Genomic DNA, 25,180 nt, shown 5'->3' with positions numbered 1-25,180 from the left:
ATGAATACACAAAGTTCAAATATAATTTGTTAAATTTTAATGTCAAATTTAAATAATATTATTTTTTCTCAATTCGAAAAACACATGCACAGAAGTAAAAAATTATATTAAGTACATAATTTGCATATGAAATCTTAATTTTTACAGTCAAACAATTCTACGACTCATGGCTTAATTAAATACAAAATTGAAATAAAATATGTTATTTGTTTTTGCACTTGAATTAGCTTGCTGTCAAAATTGACATTTTAAATCTAAACAATTAACTGTCATAGCATGTAAACAACAAAAAATTTGAGAAATAGAAGTCACTATTCTCATTATGCCGTGGTTTATACCAAATTTACGAATTTGTATGTTGTTTCAAAAATATTTTGTTATTCGAATCGAAATATGAAGAAATCTCCTGTATAGTTGCTGATAAATCGCTAAAATATGTTTAAAAACCGCTATAATAAAAAATAGATAAGTCTGGCTACACTAAAGAAGTTTATTTATTTCCCCCCAAAAACAGCTGGAGCTTTCAGCAAAAATATAAATAAAAAATATATTGAAGTGATAAAGAAACATAAATTGCAAACATATTAAACAATTGAGCAAAAATGTAAGTTTAAACTTGTTTCTTTTATTATTATTTATATAAATAAACAAATGCAACATTACTTTGGTAAATGTTAGTTTTCTATTTTTTTGTCGTGGTTTTTTAAACTTTAAGAAAGGACAATAATAAATTTATAAAATTGTGCACACTTTTGAGCCATTCGCTTGGCCATTAACCGGCTGCAAAGCTAATTCATCTTCTACGCTATAACGTGGGGGTTGATCTGGAAAAGGTAGAACAAAATGGTCACAATTTTCTTATTGGATATACCTTAGCAAGTTGTATGATTAGCTACCTTCAACAATTTTGACGGATTTTTCATTACGACATGATAGACCCTTGGATTTTTCCCTTATGTCCTCAAAGAATTTGGAAAATTTACTCTTCTCTTCCACCACCACATCTTCCTCCCCTACATGTGTTGTTCGTGTTGCCGCTGCCACACTGGCTGCTTGCAGTTCTTCTCGCAGGGCTTGTTTGCCTCTTTCCACCATTGCATCTAATTCAGGATCAAATGGATCTGTACTCTCAAATGGGTTCGAATTCTCAAAGGGGTTGCCCACCGATGAGTTGTGATTAGAATTTGCCGAAGCAGTGGTACGTTCGTCATCTTCTTGAATGCCTGTTGTTGTATTATTAGATTGTGAGGTGGTGTTGGATTTGCCACCACCACTTTCTTTTGAAATGTCTTCAATTGGGTGCGCATCTTCCAGTTCATGTTCTTCTATGGGTTTTTGTACATCAACTTTGTTTTTCTTGCCTTGCAAGATTGTGCTGAGACTATTTTTTGCATCTTGTACTTCAGTGGAGATTTTTGATGTCACTGTACCCACAGCATGTTTTGTGTCACCCGCCATTTTACGTAACGTACTGCCCATCGCATCTTTCGCTTCTCCAGTAGCTTTGACTACATTGTTGCCTATTTGACCTACAGCCTGGCGGGCCTCATTACTGGCATTAGCCATTGAGTTACCGACATCTTCCATAGATTGTTTAGCACCTTTTACAGCTTTTTTAGTATTTTCACTTACGCTTTGTACAGCTCCTCGGGCTCCTGTTGCTGCCCTTAGAGCAGCAGATTCTAGTGTTTCCTTAGCTCCAGCGAGTTTAGCATCTACATTCTCCCCTGCCTCCTTGGCTGCTTGTCCAATGGAATCCTTTGTTTCCATAAACTTAGCTTCGACTTTGTCGCCGAAACTCTTAGTTTTGCCATCAACGAAAGTTTCCACTTCCTCTTTATTTGCCTTGGCGTTTTCAACTTTTTTGTCTATTTCATTTTCTAACTCGTCTACTAAGACTTCAGCTTGTTTTCTTATTATTGACTTGTTGACACTGTGGTCATCTTTATTGTTTCCTTCGTCTTCTTCATCGACTGGTTCATCGTCTAGAGAATCTTCGGAACCATCTGATTTACATTTTTTTACATTGGCTGTTACATCTATGCCATTGTTAATGAAACGTATTTCATTTACAGTGACTGTATGATCTAAAGGATCTGTGGTTTCACTGATTTCCAGTCTAAGCTCCTCATCATCTTCGGTGGGTGGTGTGGGCATAGAGACTGTTAAACCTGGCAAAGCAGCTAAATTTTATATTAATTTACAAAAAATAATTCAAAATCTTAGTTTAAAACTTACCATTTTCCTTATCCACATGTTCAGGTATATTTTCCAAACTCTCTACCAAAGCAGGAGATGTGTGCTCCAAAAAATCATTATTCATGGCAGCTTCATAAGAAAAATTTCGCATCGGTGTTTTTTTTAAAGTCGATTGTGGGGAACCGTGTGGTGTGCTTTCAGGGTAGGGTGTTCTGGGTCGCAATGATTTGACACTTGATGGCGCAGTTTCGTTATGTTTGTTTAGGGAAGTTGTACTGCTCGTTTGCGATTTCAGAGATTGTGTAGGAGATTTTTTATTCACAACGGTATTATCAGTGTCAATTGAAGAACTTTCATTATTTGTTAAAACTGTTTCAGATGATTCTATAGATTCTGCAGAATTCTTTGGGTTATCGTTTATAGTTAAATCTGGAGATTGCTCATCTGTTGCATCTTTAACGGGAATTTCTTCAATCTCATTGTTGTTGCCTTGTACTTTTTCTTTTGTTTCCGCTTGTACTTGTTCTTTTGTTACACCTTCATTTTCATGAACTGGAGTATTAGTTTTAGGTTTTTCTTCTTTTTCATTCATATTAGCATCTTCGATGTTAATTCTTGTTTCATTCAATTCCATGCTTTTGCCATTCTTTCCATTTCGTATTCTACTCAAAATACCACCTGTTGTGTTCGCCATAATCATACTTTGTGTCATATACCTATGCTCACCTCCCGGCCCAATAGTGGCGGCTAAAGTAGATGATCTTGGTATACCATGTACTAAAATGTGACGATCTCCTAGCGCCATATCTAATAAGCGGAGATTTTTAAATTTCGATATTTCTCTAAATGTCTTTAAATGATGGCCGCTCTCCGAGAATGTAGTATAAAATTTATTGGCCTTAGTGAGTACGGCATAGAAAGATGTACCCTTTAGTAACTTCCATATAGGACCATTTTCTTCACTATCGTAGTCGTAAAATCTTTGAAATATTAAGCTTTTATTACGCACCGACTCGTAGCTGCGATATATTATACCCGTGTTGGTGACTATGAAAATTTCACTGGCTTTTGAGATGTGCATAAATATTATTTGCTCATTAGAGGAAAGATTCTTTTGAAGTTCGGTAAAATCAGGAAACACGAATTCATTTAAACGACCCGTTAAATAAAGTTTTCCATTTTCGGTCAAAACCAATGTGCTCTCTGGACCACACGTAAATTGTTGTGTGGGTGAGTCCAAAATAATTTCATGGGGTTTTAAAATGACATCTTCCTCAGTTCGACCCAATTGATGTGATTGATTCGAACCCCAACCAATTAGACGACCAAAAGCTAAAATTTTAACAATAATTGTTTAATTTAATTTAAAAAATGCTTTTAATAAATCGAGAAAAATTGCAGTCTTTCTTTATTTTTAGCGGCAGTTATGTTTTTTTTTTTGCATAACTATTTTGAAATGTTTTCCAATACGCCTTTCTAATATGTTTTATTTCTCCTCAAGAAAATAATCACCTTCATTTATAAACTACTAGCTAAACGTGGTATACAACACGCAATTTTATATGAGTTTTAATCGTTGTTTTATACTTTTAAATGCAAATTTGCTGTTTATCTATTATTTTTTAGAGCTTTGCAAAAATTTACACTTTACTCCCTCTCCATTTGTTTGCTACTTTGAGGCTATCGGAAGTATTAGTTTCTGCCCTCGTTGGTAACAGTTTTATTAAACCATTTATTTATAACAAAATATTATATTTATTAGTGAGGATTAAACTCAAATATTAATATGTAATTTATTCGTCAATAATTGTTGGGATTTTTATGTTCAGAAAAATATGTATTTATGAGAAAAGTTTAATTTGAGTTTAAGAAGTTAATTTAAAGTTCACACCATGCCTGGGGTATCCAAGTATTATATTAGCGTTTCTAAACTGTTAAATTGAATCTAAACTGTTTTTGCATGTCATAAATAATCAATATTGCTAAAAACCTGTTGTTGATTTTATGCAATTTTCATGTTTATAAAGTTCTAACAAAACATTACAAGCAAAATGACGTTAACACAGTCCAGTTAGATAGACAAGCAGACACACAGACAGACTTACATGTCAATAAAACAAAATGTTCATTTCCTGCTAAAACATTTATAAAGTTTTCGGTTTCCTCGTTGTTCGACAAACAGTCATCGAACTCTTCCAAACGAAAGGGTTTTCGTATAATTTCACATAACTCCTCGTTGACTGTTGCTTCAGTAAAATTCGATGACACTGTACTGCCACTGGCAAATATATTACGACCCGTAAAAAATAGTTCATTTGATACTAGAAAAACAAATAAGTAAAGTAAATAAATTACTATGTAGTAAAAGTAAATAAACAATTAAATTTATTACAATCTTTTAACTTACATGTTAAAATAATAGACCAATCGTTACCAAATGATATATCGGCTATTTTGAGGCCCAAAGTTTTCAATGATTTCACGCATGTTGGTTTTATAATAATGTCTCCATTACTGTTGTTATTGTTGTTGTTATTGTTACTAGTATTTGATGAATGTTGTCCCCCAATACCCAGCTGCCCATGGTGATTTTCACCCCAAACAAATAAACGTCCTGATTCTGTTTGTTATAAAAAATGAAATAAATTAATATACGAGTAATTTTTTTTCACTTTTTGTCAATGTTGTGTGTATCTTTTATATTAAAACAAATCCATATTCATTTAATGGATGAGTGGGAGGTTTTTCCCTTTTTTAATTTTATACATATATTCCAACATTAATACTTATTTGGGATATTAAATAAACTCTGTTTTATATTTATTATTTGTGTTTTTAGTATAGTTTTGTCCTTGTTTGATTAGCTCACTGATTAATGAAATCATTAATCTATATTTAGTTGTCTATGTCTACGAATTTGAACTAGAAAAGAACTACTATTGACCCACTAGTGCTTTTTATTACCAACTGTTACATTTGCAATTAAATTTGCATATTTCAACTTATACTGAGTCATACAAGTGTAATAATGATTTTGGAATAATCAAAAGAAATTTAATGGTTAAATCACAAAAAAATATCAGTCTACAAAGTATGTAATCAGTAACGAAATCGTTTGTAGACATATTTGTATTTATACCCACAATAAAAATGGTAGGTATATTAAATTTGTCATTACGTTTGTTCATCGTCACAACTAGAGCTTGGGAATTCCCGGACTTTTCAATTTCCCGGGAAACGGGAATGAAAAAAAGAATTTTCCGGTATTCCAGGGAATCCCGGGAATTTATTTAAATCTTAATTTATAACTATATAAACACACATTTTTAACAAAACTTACTTTTTTATAAATTTAAAGATAACTAAAATATTCTGTCTTTTAAGAACAAATCTAAATATTTTTTTTTAATATTTGTAAAATATTTTTGGTTGAAACTGCCATTAAAATAACGAGTTTATTGTTGGCAGAAAACCCAAATTATATATACATACATATATGTCTTTTTTAGAATTTGCTAATGCAAGATGGATCTGTCCTTGTTTGGGTCGCTGTGCATAGGGGTTATTATGGAAATGAACAGGCATATGAGATTGATATCTCCAACACCGTTTCAGTTTGCTCCTTGTAAACCAGGTTTTTAAAAAATCAACATGATACATGTTTGTATACCATAGGACTTCTAAACAGGTCATATACTCCATTTGCAGGGAATAGTGTATTAAATTAATAAGATTAATTCTTACTTCTTAGAATTAATTAAATATACGAAAATATCAACTATTCCGTAATTTTGTGGAAAATTTCCAGCTACTGAGATATGTAACTCAAACGCTTTCCACAGACGTTGGCTTTAGAAATGCATTAAAAAGAAGAAATGCATTAAAAATGTAAACATTTTTGGTTTTATTTTTACTTGCTTCAAATTAAGCTTTTACATAGATTGATAGTTCTTAATATAGGATTTTTCATTTCCTTAATGAAGTTTTGTAATTTGTCTTTAAAAATTTCGCTGATAAATTATAAAATCGCTAGTTTCTCCAAAATATGTAAAAATTCTTTAATACACGAATAGGTGAAAAGTTACACTCATTTGAATAAAACCCTGTATGACCAAAATGTCAAACTTTGACCCCCTCTAAGTCCGGCAGTTCTTGGTCGATAGAGGTGAAAAAATTGGTGCTAATTTCATAAAAATCGATTTTTGAGTTGGATCACTTGACATGAAATTGCCCATTTAGATAGGATACTACCTGATTGTTGGGAAAATTGTGGATAAGAACTGGGTAAATATATTTCTAATTCATCTACAAATTGTTGAGCTATGTCGAAAAAACAACAAATATTCGATTACTCGATTAATGGGTTATACGAACTTTTGCATACTTGTATTGTTTATATTAAATGAAATGATTACCGAAGAATATTGAATAAAGGTTTTTTCTCGCGAAACATTTTTTTGATAAAACTTTTTTGCGGAAAATATTTTTCCGCCGAAAACTGATAAAGTTTTTTTTCTAAGATTCAGGGATATAAAATTGATCATAAAGAATATCTTATTTGCAATTTTATTACAATATTATTTAATTTTGCAAATTTACTATAATGTTAATTGTAAAATCTATATAATATTTATCATAATTTATAATTTGAGTGAAGATAGACATGGAAATGTGTAATAAAATAATTATTTCACAACGTTTCTATCGCAATGATTTATTAACAAGAGTCACGAATTGATTTTACATTTTTCGTGATTATTAAAATTAAACTAATACATAGGCTTTTTCACATTCAAAATTGTTGCAAAATAAAATGTACAATCATGCAACAAGTGTTCTTCACATACATGATGTTTCCTGCGAATAATTTACTAAAAAATTTACTAAAAGAATCAATATCAATTTTTAAATGTACAATTAAATTAAGGAACTTATTTAACTATAGAAATTGAAGTGAGAAAATAAAGTTAAAAAACATTTCCTTAAAATTTTATACAAAACTGTAAAAAGCATTCACAATGCATTTCCTTTTGAAAATAACTGCTACGGAAAAAGTCAACATTTTTAACAAGAAAGAAAATGCAATAAATTTCATTTACACTTTTCATTGAAATAAAGTCATCATGATTAGCTTCCCTTTGCACGTAATTAATCCTATTTCAACTAAATTTAAACTTTCACTTGTGAACTTTATATGGAAGTGGGTAATGGAATATAGAACGTCTTTCAGTGCCATTCATTTCTACAACATTTCTTCTGTTCCACAATAACAATTGAAAAAACATAATAGGAACAGCAACAAGAAAATAAGAAAATCACTGTAATAATAATGTCAGCAACAATGTGATACTTGTATGATTAATCAAAAGTGAAAGTTCTTTCAATTTTACTTAACTAAATAATTACCAACAACATGCAACTGAACAAAAACGATTTGAACTCTTTTGATTTCTTTTTTTTATTTTCTACAAGGAAACACTAAAGGAATTTCCTCTGTAGAATTTTTGAAAATATATGTATATAAAAAAAGAATAAAAACAAAAAAGTCTACGTGTTCGTATGTGTTTTAAAATTCAGGAGCAATATATTGAATTATACCGAGACGCCATCTTTAATATGTTTGAAAAACTTGTTGTGGATATAGACTCACAAACACATCGAAATGAAAATAATTGTGGTATACAAAAGCACAATACATGTAAATTTATTCAGACATACAGGGTGCAGAGACTTTTTTCAGACATGGGATAGTTATTTTCAATTGCGCCAGTGGAAATATTTATTAAGATTTTTATATCACTAATTTATTACAAGACCGGCATAAATCATAAATCTTCGTATTGACTAAAATTGCAGTGAATGGTAAACTATTTTTTAAATAACTCTCAAAAAGATTGCCGGATTTAAAAATATATATGAAGTAGATGTTAAAATGTTTCTCGTCCAAACTTAAACTAAATTTTGAATTACCAAATTTACATAGAAACTTTAATATTTTTTTGAAAATAGACAAAACTATATAAAGACTTAAATATGACGCATATTTTATAGTACTCAGTTCAAAAAACCAAATTTTGGATTATACCATGGGAATTTTTCATTAAGCATTAAAATTTCATTACCATTTATAGAAAAAGTTGTAATGAAAAATATTTTAAGTACCATTTAATGAAAATTATTTTTTTTTCATTATAACTTTTTTTGATAATGGTAATGAATTTGATAATGAATTTTCAAAAACGAATTTAATTAGTATTTATAATTGTCGAAAAATATATTATGGAAAATTTTTCGAAGATTCGAGGTTTGAAAGCTTTTAAAACCAGTTCCCGTAGCCCAAATTGGCTGAAATTTTGCAGTCATAAGTACATCTGATGACAATACAATAATCGATATTCGAATATTCGAAATTAAGTTCGAAAATTCGAAGTTATTTTCGAAATTTTTTTTATGTTTTTAAATTAATCTCTGTGTCATAAAACCTAAAAAAAATAATTTCGAAAATTCGAACTCGTGTTCGAAAAATTTTTAAAGCTGTTAAAACTAGTTCTTCTAGTCCGAATGTGCTGAAATTTGGCATACATGATTTCACCAAATGACAATACATTATAATGTTCGGATATTCGAAATTAATTTCGAAATTCGAACTAATGTCCGAACATTTTGAAAATCCATTGAATAATGGTAAAGAAAATTTATTTTTAAATAATTACTAATGAAATTGTTTCATTAAAAAACATTACCATTAGACAAAATAATGCTAATGAAAAAAAAAATAATTATAATTTTTTTCAATTTAATGCTAATGAAATCGTCAATTAATTAGTCGATATAATTAACTACTCCCATGTATGATGTATACATATATCCCAATAAATGTGAGGCAGCTAACTAACTAACTAACTAACTAACTAACTAACTACTAACTAACTAACTAACTAACTAACTAACTAACTAACTAACTAACTAACTAACTAACTAACTAACTAACTAACTAACTAACTAACTAACTAACTAACTAACTAACTAACTAACTAACTAACTAACTAACTACTAACTACTAACTAACTAACTAACTAACTAACTAACTAACTAACTAACTAACTAACTAACTAACTAACTAACTACTAACTAACTAACTAACTAACTAACTAACTAACTAACTAACAACTAACTAACTAACTAACTAACTAACTAACTACTAACTAACTAACTAACTAACTAACTAACTAACTAACTAACTAACTAACTAACTAACTAACTACTAACTAACTAACTACTAACTAACTAACTAACTAACTAACTAACTAACTAACTAACTAACTAACTAACTAACTAACTAACTAACTAACTAACTAACTAACTAACTAACTAACTAACTAACTAACTAACTAACTAACTAACTAACTAACTAACTAACTAACTAACTAACTAACTAACTAACTAACTAACTAACTAACTAACTAACTAACTAACTAACTAACTAACTAACTAACTACTAACTAACTAACTAACTAACTAACTAACTAACTAACTAACTAACTAACTAACTAACTAACTAACTAACTACTAACTAACTAACTAACTAACTAACTAACTAACTAACTAACTAACTAACTAACTAACTAACTAACTAACTAACTAACTAACTAACTAACTAACTAACTAACTAACTCATTAGGTTAAATATATTCGTATTAAATTAAATGTGAGTTTTTAATTTTGTTTAGCAAATTTTAAAAATTTGAGAAAAACTCCATGTGACTTATGGACAATAAAGAAGGGAATAAAATGGTAAAGAAATTAGGTCGATATTTCTCACAGATTAGCGGTACCTTCGATTTGAATTTTAAGGATTTCGGAGAAAACTATTTTTTGAAAAACAGACTTTATTCTATATTGTTACACATTCTATATAAAACCTTTTCAGAATATAAAATTCAAGATACATACATCAGATGTTTTAGTAAAATCGAATAATGTTAACCCATAAACTGTGAAGGTCAAACTCAAGCTTTGTAATATTGGGAAATTTTCTTGAAACTGTAGTGAAATATTTTTTTAATCGATTTAAATTAAATTTAAGAAAATATATATTGAAGACCCGTATTTATGATGACATCGAAATTAACCCTTAAACGTAAATATATTTTTATATTTATATAAAATGTAATTTTGCCAGAAAATGGCGGGTAATAGAAAAAACAGATATCAGATTCGGTTTTAGCAGAATAAATTGGGAATTGAGAGTAATGCATCTTAAAACACTCGCATAAGTGGTAAATTTTATTAAAAGTATTTCCTTAATTTAAATACTAAGTGGTTAGTGTTCTAGTCTGGTAGACCGGAGGTGGTGGGTTCGATTCCCACCTGAGGCACTGATTAAGGAGCGCACAACAGGCCCGATAGAGGCCTAGGTGTATTTCTTCGGATTTGATGTATATACATCCTCCTTTCAAACTAACTAACTAATTTAAATACATTCGTATGTATAAATTTCTTTGAAATGTAAACTTCCATAGCAATTATTATTTTTACAGTAAACGCCTCTGTTTGAAAAGTTTTATAAATTACTTTTGTTATGTATAAACCTCAAGTAGTAGCAGGTCACTTACATATATTTCAACTAATCCAGGTCAAACTCCCCAAGGAATTAAAAAAAAACAAAGAAATCGAATAAAAAACTATTGAATGTATGTTAAAAATTTAGGTTAAAACACAGTAAAACCCCAAGTAATGCAACACCACGTCCCCTACCACCATACTACACTTTTCAAATACATTATTTACAAGTAAAGATACCATTGTTATAGTTATACTAATAGTACTCAATGAAATAATTGATCATATAAATAAAACATTTTGAAATTACCACAAATCACAGCACTTTGATAGGGACCGGCTATGAGACGTTTAATTGGATCGTTTTTTATATAAAAGTAACTTTGTGTATTTTCAGCCAAATGAGATTTGCCCAAAGTAAAAATTGCTCCTGTATTCGGTATATCCATGTTGATGATGTTATTGATATGTTGTTTTAGTTTTTTATTATTATTGTAGTATTTTATTTTGTATTACTTCCTTTTGGCGATAAAATATTTAACCTTTTGACATTTTACGCAATAAGTTTAATTGCTCTCTGAATTATTAAAGGCACAACAAAATGATTGAAATGTTAACTCTTGGGTAAAAAACACTAATTTTATTTTTTTATGTTTTATTAACTTTTTTTATTGATTTCTGTAGCAATCAATTATTTTCAATGCATGTATGTAACTTATTTTCCTTTATTTAGTATTGAATTGTGTTTTAATTTTTTTAAATTTCTATTCATTTTTTATTTTAAATTTATTTTCTTTTAGTAGAGTATGTCTTTGTATAAAAAATATATATAAATTATTCCACTTTAAACGCGTTTAACGCGTTCTCCATGTATGGTCAATACAACGTTTATACTCCAACTGGACACTCATTTTGTTCGAATGGTTGGTTTATGTCCTGTCGCTGTTTAGTGGTTGTGTTTGTTTTTGAGTTGCTGTAGTCTAGTCCTTTTTAGTACTAGTTGCCTCTAAATGTATGCTAAGTTTCTAGTTTTAGTGTTAGTATTTACTTGACCGTTATACTACTCTGTACTAAAACGTCGCTAACTCTCTTTATTTTGCTAATGGTTTGTTCTAACTTTTTGTTGTATTTTTCTTTTTTGTTATTTAAATTAAAGTAAAAGAAGAGAAAAATAACAGTGTGAGTGTAATTTTACGTTTTTTCTTTTATATATTTTTTATTGCAAGTTCTATGTGATTGTTTTTGGATTTTTATTGTTTTGTTATTCTGAAATCGTGGGAATAAAAATAAATTAATAGTGAAAGTGCCACCTTGTTACGTTTATATCGAATTTAAAATAAAAATATTTTTTTGTTGTTGTTATTGAACTTTGAAATAAAAATAAAGTATTAAATTAAACTTTTGAACTTATAGTCCTTTAAACTAGTCAATGTTGTCTATTATATGCATGTAAGAAATAATTAATGGACATAGTTAATTTTAAAGGTATGAATAGATTTTTTTTTAGAATACTGTTTGTAATAAATTTTGTTTATATTTTTTTTATTCATTGAGGTCTAAAAAGGTTTAAAATAATAATTAAATTAAAATTATAGTTAAATAAATAATATGGCAGACATTAAAAAAATCAGATAATGTTTTCTAGTTTCTCTGTTCTCTCTAAATACACTTTTTATCATTTACTATTGTTGTATTTTTAAGTCTCTTACGAATTATCTGAGGGTAACTTATATGGGGGCTAGGATTATATATGAGGCGTTGTTAACTATTACGATTACTTCATAATTGTGTGGCCTAGGTATTATCGTGAATCGATATTCAATAGAGAATATTTGAGGAACATTTCAGCCCCCTAGCTCTTTCTATTCGGACCCTTCTTCGGGTCATTCGGACATACATACTTATTTATGGACATGGCTTGATAGTCGTGGAATTTAATAAGGACCCATAATATACTACACACTTTTGTTTATCTAATGACAAAATTAGTATATCTCCCATCTTTTTTGATGACAAGTAATCAGTTATGTCGCATCCTATTTACCCATTAAATAATGTTTCGTAAAATATGAGAAGTTGAAGGTATTTATATAGATTTAGGACTTTATGGACAAATCGAAATTTGTTTCTGTGAATATCAGAGTGGTTTCCTTGAAAGAGTTTTTATGACGGTTTAAGTTAATATGGATCGAACTATGTTGATTTAAAATCAAACTGAGTTATATTCAAAGTCTAAATAGAAATTAAATTTCTAACAAACTTATTAATTACAAGGCCAAAACTTCGATGAAATCGCAAGCCACTCTTTTATTTTAATATGAGTATTGTTTTCATTTTAACAATAAAATTAAATGTTTTTGTTAAAGTTTGGTTCTATGAATTTCTTAAGTTCTCAATAAAAATAAGTAAATTATCAGTCACTCATACATAAGACCTCAATAAGTGTGAAGGTTTATAGTTTTTTTTTTTTTTTTTTTCATTTGATAATCCCTCAACCAAAATCTCGTCTCGAATGTGTATATTTAAATTAACTTCTTGGTTTTTGTTTTCTTTTTGTAATGTAAAATAGTTGTTTGACAAAACCCCTAAAAGAATGAAATGCTAATAATAATAAGAAACGCACAATTTATACTTGGCACGATTTCCTTTTAAATTTGCATATTAAATATATGCCGCCAACAAAAAAAAAAAAAAAAAAATCAAAAACATTCATTTTCTATGACTTAATGTGCCAACAAAACTTAACACTCATAAAAAGTTCAAAGAAATTACCAAACTGAATGAAAGAAAATAAACAAGTTAATTTGAAAAATACAAACTACTAAACGAGTTAATAATAAAAATATTAAAGAATAAAAATTAGTACTACATACTAACTGAAATGTGAGTTGTATTTGTAGGTGGTTTTTCTTCCAAAAACTTTAAAAATAAACCATCAACTTAAACTTAATACAATCAGAATTTTCCAATTATTTTTCTCAGAAATATTTCACCAGTAATATTAGTAATTAAAATATTAAAATTAAAAGTCATAAATTTAAAATCCGGTTTGTTTCCTATATAATTCTCTACTCCAGCTGAATTCAACATTTAAACATCTGGATTTTTAGCTAAAAGTGTTGCAAACACTATATTTATGAAGCAGCAAATGTAAATCCTAAAACTCCTGTTTTAGTTATTATTCATTCATAAAATATTTAGTTTTCTTTTTAACAAAAGTAAGAAAATCTTCTTAAAATGTTTAACTTTGACTTTGTGTATGAGGAGTTTGAGTATGTGTGTGTGTTCCTTTGTGGTCTCATAAATTTTGTGTGCTAAAATAAAAAGTTTATTTTTGTCATTTATACAGGACAATGTCCTACAAATGTTAGAATTGTTGTTGTTACAGTACTATAACTACCACTACGACTACAATTCTTGGTTTATGGTTTTTGTGGGCTTTTGCCTATTTAACCCTTACTTGACCACTACAGCAAACATTACATTTAACTTTGTTGTTTTTGAGGTTCTTTTTTGCCGGCTGGTCTCTTTTTTTCATATATATATTTGCCTCCTTTTGGTCATAAAGTGCAACAACTTGAATTACAAATAGAACAACAAATACATACAATAAAAATAATGTCAAATGCAAATTTTCATAAAAAACTTATTTCTCATTTACACTTTATGCACATGTCGCCCATTTACTTTAAAATTGTCATAATTAAAAAATATATATTTTTTTGAGAAAAATGGTGAGGAATTTATAATGTTTATAATAATGTTTAAACGAGTCATGTTATTTTACAAAATTAAAAATAATTTGTATGTTTTCCTACTTAGTTTTAGAGAAAAAGACAGAATTATTCAGATATTAATTATGTGAAAAATTAAACGAAACTTACGCCTTAAGTAATATAATGTAATGGAAATGGGTAAACCTATGTGATATTTTATAATCAGTTTAAATTTTGAATTTTAACACTCTTTAAGTAAATGATCGATATGTATTGTGCAGTTTTTCATTCTCTATAAATATAAAATTATTTGTTTCTTTTATTGTTGTACTCTTTTAAAGAGTGGTTTTTGTTGGCTATTTCTGAATCTGCTAACCCAGTATATATTCCTTTGTGTAGAGCTACCATGGTTGTTGTTTTGTGCAAAGTTGACATTATACTTTTACATATTTCTATTTAAACGTTTTATTTGTGGTCTCGTTGTCAACGTCACATAAATACCCGGCATATTTTTAAAGTTTAAATTTCTTAAATAGAATGTTTCCTAGTTTTCTGTATGTCTTTAAATAGAATGCAGAGTTTCACAACTGTTTTAGTTTGAAAAGAAAATAGTTCTTTAAATAATAATTTTTAATTTCCATTTAACCCTAAGTTACAGTTTATTCTGTTTATTAAAATAAATATCAACCCTTTATGTTGTAAATATTTTAATATTTTCTGTCTAATTTACAACTTAACAGTCTAAAATACTTTTCTCTATCATTCCTCCATTAAACATTGATATTGTCTCACATGACGTATGAATAATTTAATAATTTAATAATTTAAATTATTAAACATACGTATCGGTGTTCCTATTACTTGTACTTTTGTATTGATTATTTTTATTTTCCCTTTCTTTTTCTCCTTTAAAGTTTATTGAACTTTTTTCAAATTTTCCTTAACATTTTTTATTTGATAATCGTGCTTTTCTTGTCAACATGTTGATTTACAAATATATTTTGCTTCTATATTAAACATGTATACAATGTGTCAAAAAATGTGAAATGAAAAACGTCAATACTTGACAATACGAATTATATGCATGTATTATGATGGGTTCGATGTTTAAAAGTTCATCGAACTACTTCTTTTTTTTTGTAATTAAACGTATACATACTTACATATTTGTCCAAGTAATCAATATAATATGAATAAATTACTCTAAACTATTTATTTTACAAGTTAATACTTTCTTTATAGTCAACAAAATTACTTAAAGAAACTAAAAGTAGGTGAGATAGAAAGTATGTTCTGAGTAATTTTGGACTAAAACGAACTTTTTAAGCACTACAATAATTATAAAAGAAGGCAACAAATTTCAAAAATTTGTATCTTTAAAAACAGTTTTAAGGGTCTGTAACTTTATTGAGGTTGGAAAGAAGAAGGTTCTAAAATATTTGATTTAGTAAGACAAACTGTAAGAAAATTATAAATTTAAAATATAGAGAAAGAGGTTCCATCCCATTATAGCTATGGAGCACAGGTTCCATATTCCAAAAGCAAAAATAAACAAACGAATACTTAGTAAAAGTGAGTTCTTTTTCAAATAAATGTGTTGCAAATTAAATAATAAACTTCCTGTAGCATTTTAATAAAGTGTAGCATCTAATAACCATTAATATCTACAAATAATCTATTGAAGTTGTTAAAAAACAACAGTTAATATTGACCAACTGGTAATTTTCCTACAAAAAAAAAAAAAAAGAAGAAAAAGAATTAGAATACTCTAAATTTGTGTAAGAATTTATTTATGCTTTCCCCATTTCTCTCCCCTAAAGTATGTTACATTTTTTCAACAAATACAACTGTCATTTACCTTTCAAACAAACGAACTACTTTGAAAGCTTAAAAAATAAGTTTAAGTAACCAACAGCCATTAATTCCTTTAAACCTAACGAAAAAAAATCGAGGAAAAATATAAATAAATGTATGTTATTGTTGTTTTAGTTTCTTTATTCAGTTATGCGCTGGTGGTGTGTAAGAAGTTTGGCTTCTAATGACCTTCAACTTCTACAGTTGTTATTTGTTTAGTAGTTTTGTTTCTTTGTCCATAATTGACTTTCATTTCCGAATCCAAACCCAAAAATAAAAGTTAACAGAGAGTTGTTGTTCATTGTTGTTACTATTTCTTTATGACAGTTTTTTTGTTGTAGTTTTTTGATCCAATTTCTTTTCTTGCTGCTGGCTTATTGGTAAAGTTTGTTAGCTGCTGTTGGTTGGACTTCCTTTATTTACACAATTATTTTTCTGTTTTATATACTATGTCTTCTCATGCTAAAGAAATAAACGGTAACACAAGACAAAAACTAGAATGAACTAATAAGAAAAATAGTGGCTTTTCTTAAGTATAATAGAGAAAAATGTTTGATTTCCGTTCTCTAACACCATGGTCAAGTGTCAAATTCATAAAACACACTTTATTTATACTTTTTCCCTTTGTTGCTTTCAACACATGAAATTTTTACGTTTTATTTTTGTACTCATACACAGTTTATGATTTTATTTCATGGATAATATCTTTAAGAAATGAGTGCACTAATGGTAGACACAAGCCAAAGTTTAATTTTATGATCAAAATTTTTATTTATTCCCTTTCCATATGATATTTTATGGTTCTCAGTTATTTATTTACCTTGAAGCTATTGCGAACTTTGGGGGCAAACTATTATTTTAATTTAATCTTAATTTTGTTCTTACAAGGGCTTTGTTTGGCCTGTTTGACATTTTTGTTGCATTTGCATAAGAGATATTTTGAACATAAAGAATTTATTAATTTAAAAAATTTCCAGATATTATTTTTAAAAATGAGTGAAAGCTCGGTGGAAGTGTTGGGGACCGTGGAGCAGTCATCTATAGTAAATGAGCTAAAAGATGAATATGTAGTAGCCAAAGAGGACAACCAAGATCCTCCCCGTGTAACTAATACAGAAGAAAAATCAACTGTGCTAGAAGACGAAGTGGAGAAAACCCAAGCGTCTGCTTCTTTAGAATCGAAAATTGAACATCTACAAGAAGACACGGATCCCCTAAGAGAAACAAAACAAACTTTACAATCCAAAACAGATAAAGTAACTAAAAATATGGCTAAAGAAATTGTAATTAAACACTCATTAAAATCAAACAAAGATGAAGAGGAATCACAATCCACTTCCTCACCTTTAGACACACAAATTAAACAGGCACAATGTTGTAGAACTGAAGTCGAATCAGAAAATATTGCTGAGACATTAGAAACAAAAACCTCCAATGAACAAGAAAATTCTAACACAACGCCCACTACAGGAAAATGTGTTAGTAAAACTACGAATGAAGATTGTAAAGAAAATCCCAAGGATGAATATGCCGAGCATGTTACATACGCAGAGGATGGCACTGCTATTTATACCGACCCAAAAACTAATTATCGTTATAAATGGTGTACCAAAGAAAATAACTGGATACCACACGATACAACTACCTCCACAAATCCATATGAAAATGAGCATTATAAATGGTGCAATGAAACTCAGAAATGGATACCTAAACAGACACAAGTAACCGAAACTGAACATTACAAATGGGATGCAGAAAAAAATCAGTGGGTGGCAAAAGTTAAAGAAGCTGTTGCCACTACAGATCAAACGAATCCTGCTGAAATTGTGTATGACATTGATGAAAATGGTCAACGTACTTATACCGACAAAGATGGTACCGTTTTCTTTTGGGATGTCGAAAAGAATGCCTGGTTTCCCAAAATCGATGATGATTTTATGGCTCGCTATCAAATGAGTTACGGATTCATTGATAATACTAGTGAAAGTGAAAGGGAGAAAGAAAAACTTGAGCTAGAAGCTGCAGTGCAAAAAGAAAAAGAATTGGCCAGAATGGTAGAGGAAGCCAAGGCAAACGAAGAGGCCTCAAAAGAGGCTGCCAAACAAGGTGTCAAGCGTAAACAACCACAAGAACCACCCAGTAAGTTAAATAGTGTTTTTTGAAACAGTTTTTAACTGATTTTTTTTTAAATTTCAGAATGGTTTGATATAGATCCTGCTCAAAATACAAAAGTTTATGTATCCAATTTACCTTTGGATATAACATTAGATGAATTTGCTGAAGTCATGAGTAAATGTGGCATGATAATGCGTGATCCTCAGACTCAAAAATATAAATTAAAATTGTATACCGAATCAGATGGTCAAATCAAAGGAGATGGTTTATGTGATTATATTAAGGTAAGTTTGGAATTTGTCTATAAATATCTAATATATAATACTATTACTTGGTATTTGTCTTACATGGTGTGTGATTTATTATATTTTTTGGTTTGGCTTTTTTGAAATCCTTTTACTAATTTTACATTCTTTTTTAACTTGTTTATGTTTTAAAATATATTTATTAACACTTATTACGTTGATCATAGCTGCTTTTATTATATCATTCATACATATAAACATGTTCCTTATAATAAGTTTAAAAAATCAAACATTTCTAAGAAGAAAACTTTTGCATAAGCTTTAATTTAATGCGTAAATTTTATTTGCTTGTTTGTATCTAAGTTTATGTCAATGTTTTTTTACAGAATTTAAAACCAGTTCCCATAACCAAAATTAGTTGAAATTTGACATTTATAAATGAACCTGACGACAATCCAAAGGTTTTTATACCCTACACCACTATAGTGGGCTAGGTATTATGCTTTAAAGTATACCGATTGACTCATCAAGATAATTTGATGAAATGGTTAAATCGGTCCATTATTTCACCTAGCCCCCATACAACTGAATTCCCCGAAATGGGCTTTTTAGCTCATAATTATGTAAAATATTATTGTATTTCGACAACTTAGTTTTATGCAAGCCATGATTACCTTGCAGAATTTCAAAATGATCGGACCTTATTTGACCCAGGCCCCATACAAAGTCCCCTTCAGAAAGTGACTTGAATATCCACAATTCACTAATTAACACTAATATTGTGATGAAATTTAGCATAGACAAATATTGTATAAATCTACCCAGCACATTTTATCAAGATCGTTCCATATTTGCTCCTATTCTCCATATAAAGCCTCTTTTAGAAAATTCGTTTTTCTTAAATAAATCGGAATCTAGGTAATATTCAAGATAAATGCTTTATTATGAAAAATAAATCACATTTAATAGTCATAACTGTTGTATGTATCATATGGTCGGCCACGACCGACAATACTTTCTTACTTGTTTTTTTTTTTTTTTTTTTTTTTTTTGGACGATGGCTAATAAATTTATAATTATGTATGTTCGAAAAATGTTTTATATTGTTTGCGTTTTAGCAAAAATTCTTGTTAAAATAATCATAAAATTAAGACATTAAAAATATAGATTTGTTTTATTAGAATTCAATTTCTTAAAGTTTCCAATTTAAAAAAAAATTTAAAAATAATTTTAAAGTTTTTCTAATAGTGTTTGTAAAATTTACGACTCATTTCAAACTAAAAGTCATTATTTTCCATTTGATCCCAGAATAATTTATGAACAATAAAACATCATTTCGCCATTTAAAGTTTTTTTTTTTTTTTGCTTTTATTTATTTTTTTTTTGTTACTTAACTGTATATAGTACTTAAAAAGTAGATTTATTTTGACTATTTCGATATTATTTTAAAGTTAGTGTAGATTTTTTTTTAAGTTTTTCTTTTTTTCATTCTGTATAGTTTATTTTATATTTAAAAGTTAGTTATTAATATTATTTTTTAATACATACAATTAAAATTTCGTAGTTTTTTCTTAAAAAAGGCCAAAAATATATTTTAGAATAATAATAATAATAATAAAAAAATAACTTACATTTTGAGGTAATAAAAAAATTTAACTCACATATTTAAAATATTTAAAGCTTAAAGTGTAACAGTAACTTGGTTTTTTTCTCATTTTATTTAAATTAAGCAATAAAAAAAAATACAAATACGAAAAACAGGCGGACGACATCAATGACATTGGTGTCAGTAATAAGAAAATTAATAATAAAGTATAATGGGAAATTAAAAGTTTTTTCTTAATTATTTCTTTTGTTTTCAAATTGTTTTGTGCAAATTTTATTATTTATGTTTTAATTTTTATTTTAATATAAATATTTATTTTATTTAATTTAATTTTATTTTGTATATGGCTACTTCAGATTTTTTTAAGCCGCGCTTTAAAAAAACTTAAGTGTTAGAGGTTTTATATTCGATTTAATATTTTTGATACTGCAGTTGTATTTGAATTCTTTAAGTAGTTTGTGTTTTGTATTTTTTGTTTTTCTGTTTTAGGAAATTTTAATTATTTATTTAAATAATTGTGCATTTTCGTCTATTTGTTTTAATAGTAATAAAAAAGAGGGGATATGTTTATTTACAGTTCATGTGTGTTTTGTAAAATATTTTACATATTTGTTTAACACATTGTTTTGGCATTTGGTTTTTTTGATTGTTTTCTCTGTAAATTGGTTTTCATTTAAAACGAATACATATTTTGTTTGTTTATTAATTAATATTAAATTTAGTTTGTTATCAAAAATGCTAAGTGCTAAAATTTTCCATATTTTCATTTGTTGTAGTTGTTGTTTTTTGGGTGTGTTAATACTAGTGCACTTAAGAGAATTCTTTAAAAATTTCTTAAAAATTTTAAACAATGAGTATATAATTTTGTGTTTTTTTCTTTTGTTTGTCTCTTTTAAAGACTTTCTTTTCTTTATAAATTAATAAAATATTTGTTTTTATAGCTCTCTTAAAGGCTGCTTAATTAAGAGAGTAAACAAATGTACAAATTTGCATTTAGAATTGCACTTCCTTACTGCTGATGTGTTGTCAGCTGCTTATGCTGCTGCTTTTGGTGTAAGCGAGAGTTTAAAATTAGAGAGAGATAACTAGTATGAACGAAAAGGTTTAGTAAATGGTTTATTAAGTTAAGCTTCGTTATTCGTACTTTCTGCTTGTTGTTGTCTTAACATTTTTTCTCTTAATAGCTTTTCCCTTTTTCTTTGTTTGCGTTTTTCCAAAAATTCTTGACGCAACTCTGGTGGTAGTGAGGCCAATCTGTTTTTAAGATTCGTTGATAGGTTATCTTTGTTTTGGAGTTTTCGGGATTCTTCAATCAATTTAGCTTGTCTTAATTTCTCCTGACGTTCGCGTTCCTCTTGTTCTTCGGCGTGTTTTCTTTCTTCCTCTTTGAGGCGAGCCTCTTCTTCAGCTTTTCTGATTTCTGCCTCGTGCTGCAATTTGGCCTGACGTTCAGATTCTTCTAATTCTTGCTTAATGCGTTCTTCCTCCTCTTCGATGCGTTTTTGTTCGGCTTCAAGTCGGGCTATTTCTTCTTCACGTTTGCGTTGTATTTCGGCACGTTTTCTTTGTTCTTCTCTTAGACGCGCCAATTCTTTTTCCTCAGCTATTCTTTCCTCTTCTAAACGTTGTAATCTTAAACGTTCTTCTTCTTCATCCAATTGTCTCTTGAGTTCGGCTTGTCTTTGTTTCTCCTCTTCCTCAAGTCGTCTGCGGTTTTCTTCATCTTGTAAACGTTTACGTTCCTGCTCCTCGGCCAGTTGTCTAGCTCTTTCGTTTTCGGCCTGTTTTAATTTCTCTTCGTATTCTTTACGTTTTCTTTCCTCTAAAATTTTACGTTCCTCTTTCAATCGCTTTTCTTCTTCTGCTTGACGTTCTCTATCTAGTCTTTGTATTTCCTCTTTTCTGGCTCTTTCTTGTTCTTCCTTTTCTTTAAGATCTTGCAAATAAGCCTGTCTTCTGCGTTCCTCTTCTTGGTCTTCCAAATGTTTCTTTTCCTCAGATTCTTTCTGGCGACGTAAATTCTCGATTTCCTGTCTATGTATATCCTGTCTGTCCTGTTGAAGTTGTTTCTCCCTCTGTTGTCTCTCTAAAGCATCATTACTTTCTTTTTGACGCAATTCTTCCAATTCCTTTTGCTTTTGGGCGCGTAGTCTTTGTCTCTCCTCCTTCATTTTGCGTCTCTGCTGTTCCCTTTCTAAGCGTAGTCTGGCGTTACGTTCTTCCTTTTCGCGTCTCATTTTCTCTTGTCTTTCCTTTTTGCGTTGTAAACGTTTCAATTCCTTCTCTCTTTGTCTTTGCAATTTACGATCCATCATGGTGCGTTTACGGGATTTTCTTTCTGCATTATCTGGTACGGGAGTGATGACTTCTTTAGGTGCTGGAATTTCATTATCATTGTTGTTGGTCGAAGTGGCGGGAACAAGAGTTGTGGTACGGAATCGTGGATGAGCTGTTGGATTATAGTTTTGTTGTATATCGTTAGGATGAGCACTTGGTTGGGGTTGGTAATTGACATCGTTTTCGTGTGGTAGACTGGCCGAGGTGGGACGTGGGCGACGGCGTCCATTTTGACGGTTACGTGGTCTTGTAGGTACTACCATTTCCTCATTGCTGCCTTCGGCTATGACACGACGGTTGTATCTAAAATAAGAGAAATTGAAATGTTAGAATTAAAATAATACCAATTGTTTATAAAATAGATTTTGCACAACTCGGAACGAAATGCTTGCAAAAGTGGGAGTAAAGATTTCAAAATGGTCCGGGGAATATTTAAAAACGCCTTTCATTTTGAGGGAATTAAAAAAATCAATTAAAGTGCTAAAAGTATGGAAGTTATATAATAAAGAAATGTATAGCAAAGAAAATAACAGAGATAAGAGAATAAAATGGAAGAAACTCCAACAAGAATCAAAAGGAGTTATAGGGGATTATTTAACATAAATTGGATTGATTTTTAAGGCATTAAGTCAATTACATATTTATTTAGAAAAAAGAGCAGATGACAAAAAATAACTGCTCTAAAAATTAAATATAAATATGAGAACATGAAAATTTACCTTAAAGTGAGTGCAAAAATTGTATGCCTAAAGCAAAGAGAGAGAGAGAGAGTGACTCGAAATGAGTTTTTTTGAAAAATAGAATGAAAGAAGAAATGAATGTATTTCTGAGTACAACAATTAAGCATTTAGAGATTTAGCTTGAAGTTAAAGAAAGAAAAATAATAATTTATGATAAGATTTTCCCTCGTGTTTAAGGAGAAAGATTTCGGCTTGTACTAAACGACAACAAGAATCAAGGATACTATTACATAGAATCGGCAATTTTTCATTATAGTTGACATTTGTTTCATTATTGCCCTCAAAGTGTTCCATTAAATATGAAAACTGTATATAAAAGAGTGTAAATACAGAGTGAATGTGTAAATATTATATTAAACTGAAACTAAACAAACATTTTACAAATTAGCACTTTCATCAACATTTTTCTGTTTATTCTGCTTGCTTTATAAAAATTTTAATTTGCGCTGCACGTTTGCTTTCAAATTCAAACTAATTTTAACTGTAGAAGAATTTTATTGAAAAAAACCCATAACTTTTAAGGTCGAATCAGTTGACTTGGCTTTGAATATTCTAGACGAGTATGATCTTCGAGGCAATAAGATACGAGTGCAAAGAGCACAATTTCAAATGAGAGGCGAATACAATCCGGCATTAAAGCCCAAACGAAAAAAGAAGGACAAAGAGAAATTGGCTAAAATCAAGGAAAAGTAAGTAAATTTACTTGATATGCTGAGAATTGTATTAAAATTGAATATTGCAGACTTTTTGATTGGCGTCCAGAAAAAATGCGCGGCGAAAGATCTAAACATGAAAAAACAGTCATTATCAAAAATCTATTCCATCCGGAATTATTCGAAAAGGAAGTACAATTGATACTGGATTATCAAAATGATTTGAGAGAGGAGTGCAGCAAATGTGGCACAGTACGCAAAGTTGTAATATATGATGTGAGTACAATAGATTTTATTTTCGTTTCATATAAATGTTCAAATATTCCTTTCAAACAGCGGCACTCGGAAGGTGTAGCTCAAGTTAATATGTCTTCCCCAGAAGAAGCCGACCTGGTGATACAAATGATGCATGGTCGATTTTTTGGTAAACGCCAATTAACAGCTGAACATTGGGATGGCAAAACAAAATACAAGTAAGTTGGCATTTATAATTATGTTATAATTCCTTCCAATTTGATTTTTAACATTTTAAAGGGTCGAAGAAACCGAAGAGGAAATACAGAAACGTTTAAATAAATGGGATCAATATTTGGAAACAGAAGAGAATAAAAAAACGAATTTGCAGCAGGAACAAAATAATGAAGTAGAAAAAACTGAATCGCAAGATTCTGTACGGCAGCCTCATAGTGAAACTTTTAAAGGCGAACAGTTGCTAGAACACGCAGAGACGTCTAATACTGACGAAACACAAAAAGATGTAACCACTATCGCTGCGATCTCAACGAAAATCTAAACTAAAGTTAAAAAACCTGTAGACAGGTTTATAGAGCAACTTGAGATTTTAAATTGAATAAATAAAATAGCACGAAATTCTATACAAAAATTTATGTTTTTTTAATAAAAAATAGCATTTTAGAATAGTAATGAACGTAGGTAGATGGGTATGTTTTTGAAAAAAGATAAAGATATTTAAAGATTTACTCTTCATATTTGGTTTAGACGAAATGCTACAATATTTTAACGATTAGATATTTAATTATTTTGGAAACAAGGAAAAGTTCAATGTTAAATGATTAAAATAAAATCTCTCTCATTTGAAACCAAGAAATGCAAACGGAATTTTTTTATTTTTTATTTGATTCAACACACTTAC

The 25,180-nt window shown here is 29.1% G+C and overlaps 3 protein-coding genes across 5 annotated transcripts in view; 1 reads left to right on the top strand and 2 right to left on the bottom strand.

The window, feature by feature from the left end:
- The first annotated feature begins 484 nt into the window (after positions 1–484).
- Positions 485–24,910, top strand: LOC119608518 (HIV Tat-specific factor 1). The gene is made up of 7 exons (XM_037962975.1): positions 485–604; positions 17,309–18,470; positions 18,528–18,730; positions 23,897–24,063; positions 24,117–24,303; positions 24,364–24,500; positions 24,562–24,910. The coding sequence occupies exons 2-7, from the start codon at positions 17,324–17,326 to the stop codon at positions 24,818–24,820; spliced, it is 2,100 nt and encodes a 699-aa protein (XP_037818903.1). The 5' UTR covers positions 485–604; positions 17,309–17,323; the 3' UTR covers positions 24,821–24,910.
- LOC119608488 (X-linked retinitis pigmentosa GTPase regulator) lies at positions 695–11,644 on the bottom strand. The gene is made up of 6 exons (XM_037962936.1): positions 11,072–11,644; positions 4,607–4,819; positions 4,305–4,520; positions 2,239–3,531; positions 897–2,183; positions 695–824 (listed from the first exon to the last, which is right to left on the bottom strand). The coding sequence occupies exons 1-6, from the start codon at positions 11,208–11,210 to the stop codon at positions 733–735; spliced, it is 3,240 nt and encodes a 1,079-aa protein (XP_037818864.1). The 5' UTR covers positions 11,211–11,644; the 3' UTR covers positions 695–732.
- The window catches only part of LOC119608498 (trichohyalin), a 112,319-nt gene continuing 107,839 nt past the window's right edge, over positions 20,701–25,180 (bottom strand). For all 3 annotated transcript variants that reach the window (XM_037962947.1, XM_037962955.1, XM_037962963.1), the window contains one exon: positions 20,701–22,937. In XM_037962947.1, coding sequence (XP_037818875.1) covers positions 21,422–22,937 — 1,516 coding nt within the window. In that variant the 3' untranslated portion in view covers positions 20,701–21,421. The remainder of the gene's footprint in view (positions 22,938–25,180) is intronic.

Source organism: Lucilia sericata, unplaced genomic scaffold (genome assembly GCF_015586225.1).
Source record: "Lucilia sericata isolate MDLA Ls3-8-SP2 unplaced genomic scaffold, ASM1558622v1 Contig000021F_arrow, whole genome shotgun sequence".
Taxonomy (NCBI): Eukaryota; Metazoa; Arthropoda; class Insecta; order Diptera; family Calliphoridae; genus Lucilia; species Lucilia sericata.
The sequence above is the reverse complement of the archived record's forward strand: the minus strand, read 5'-3'. Positions and strand labels throughout refer to the sequence as shown.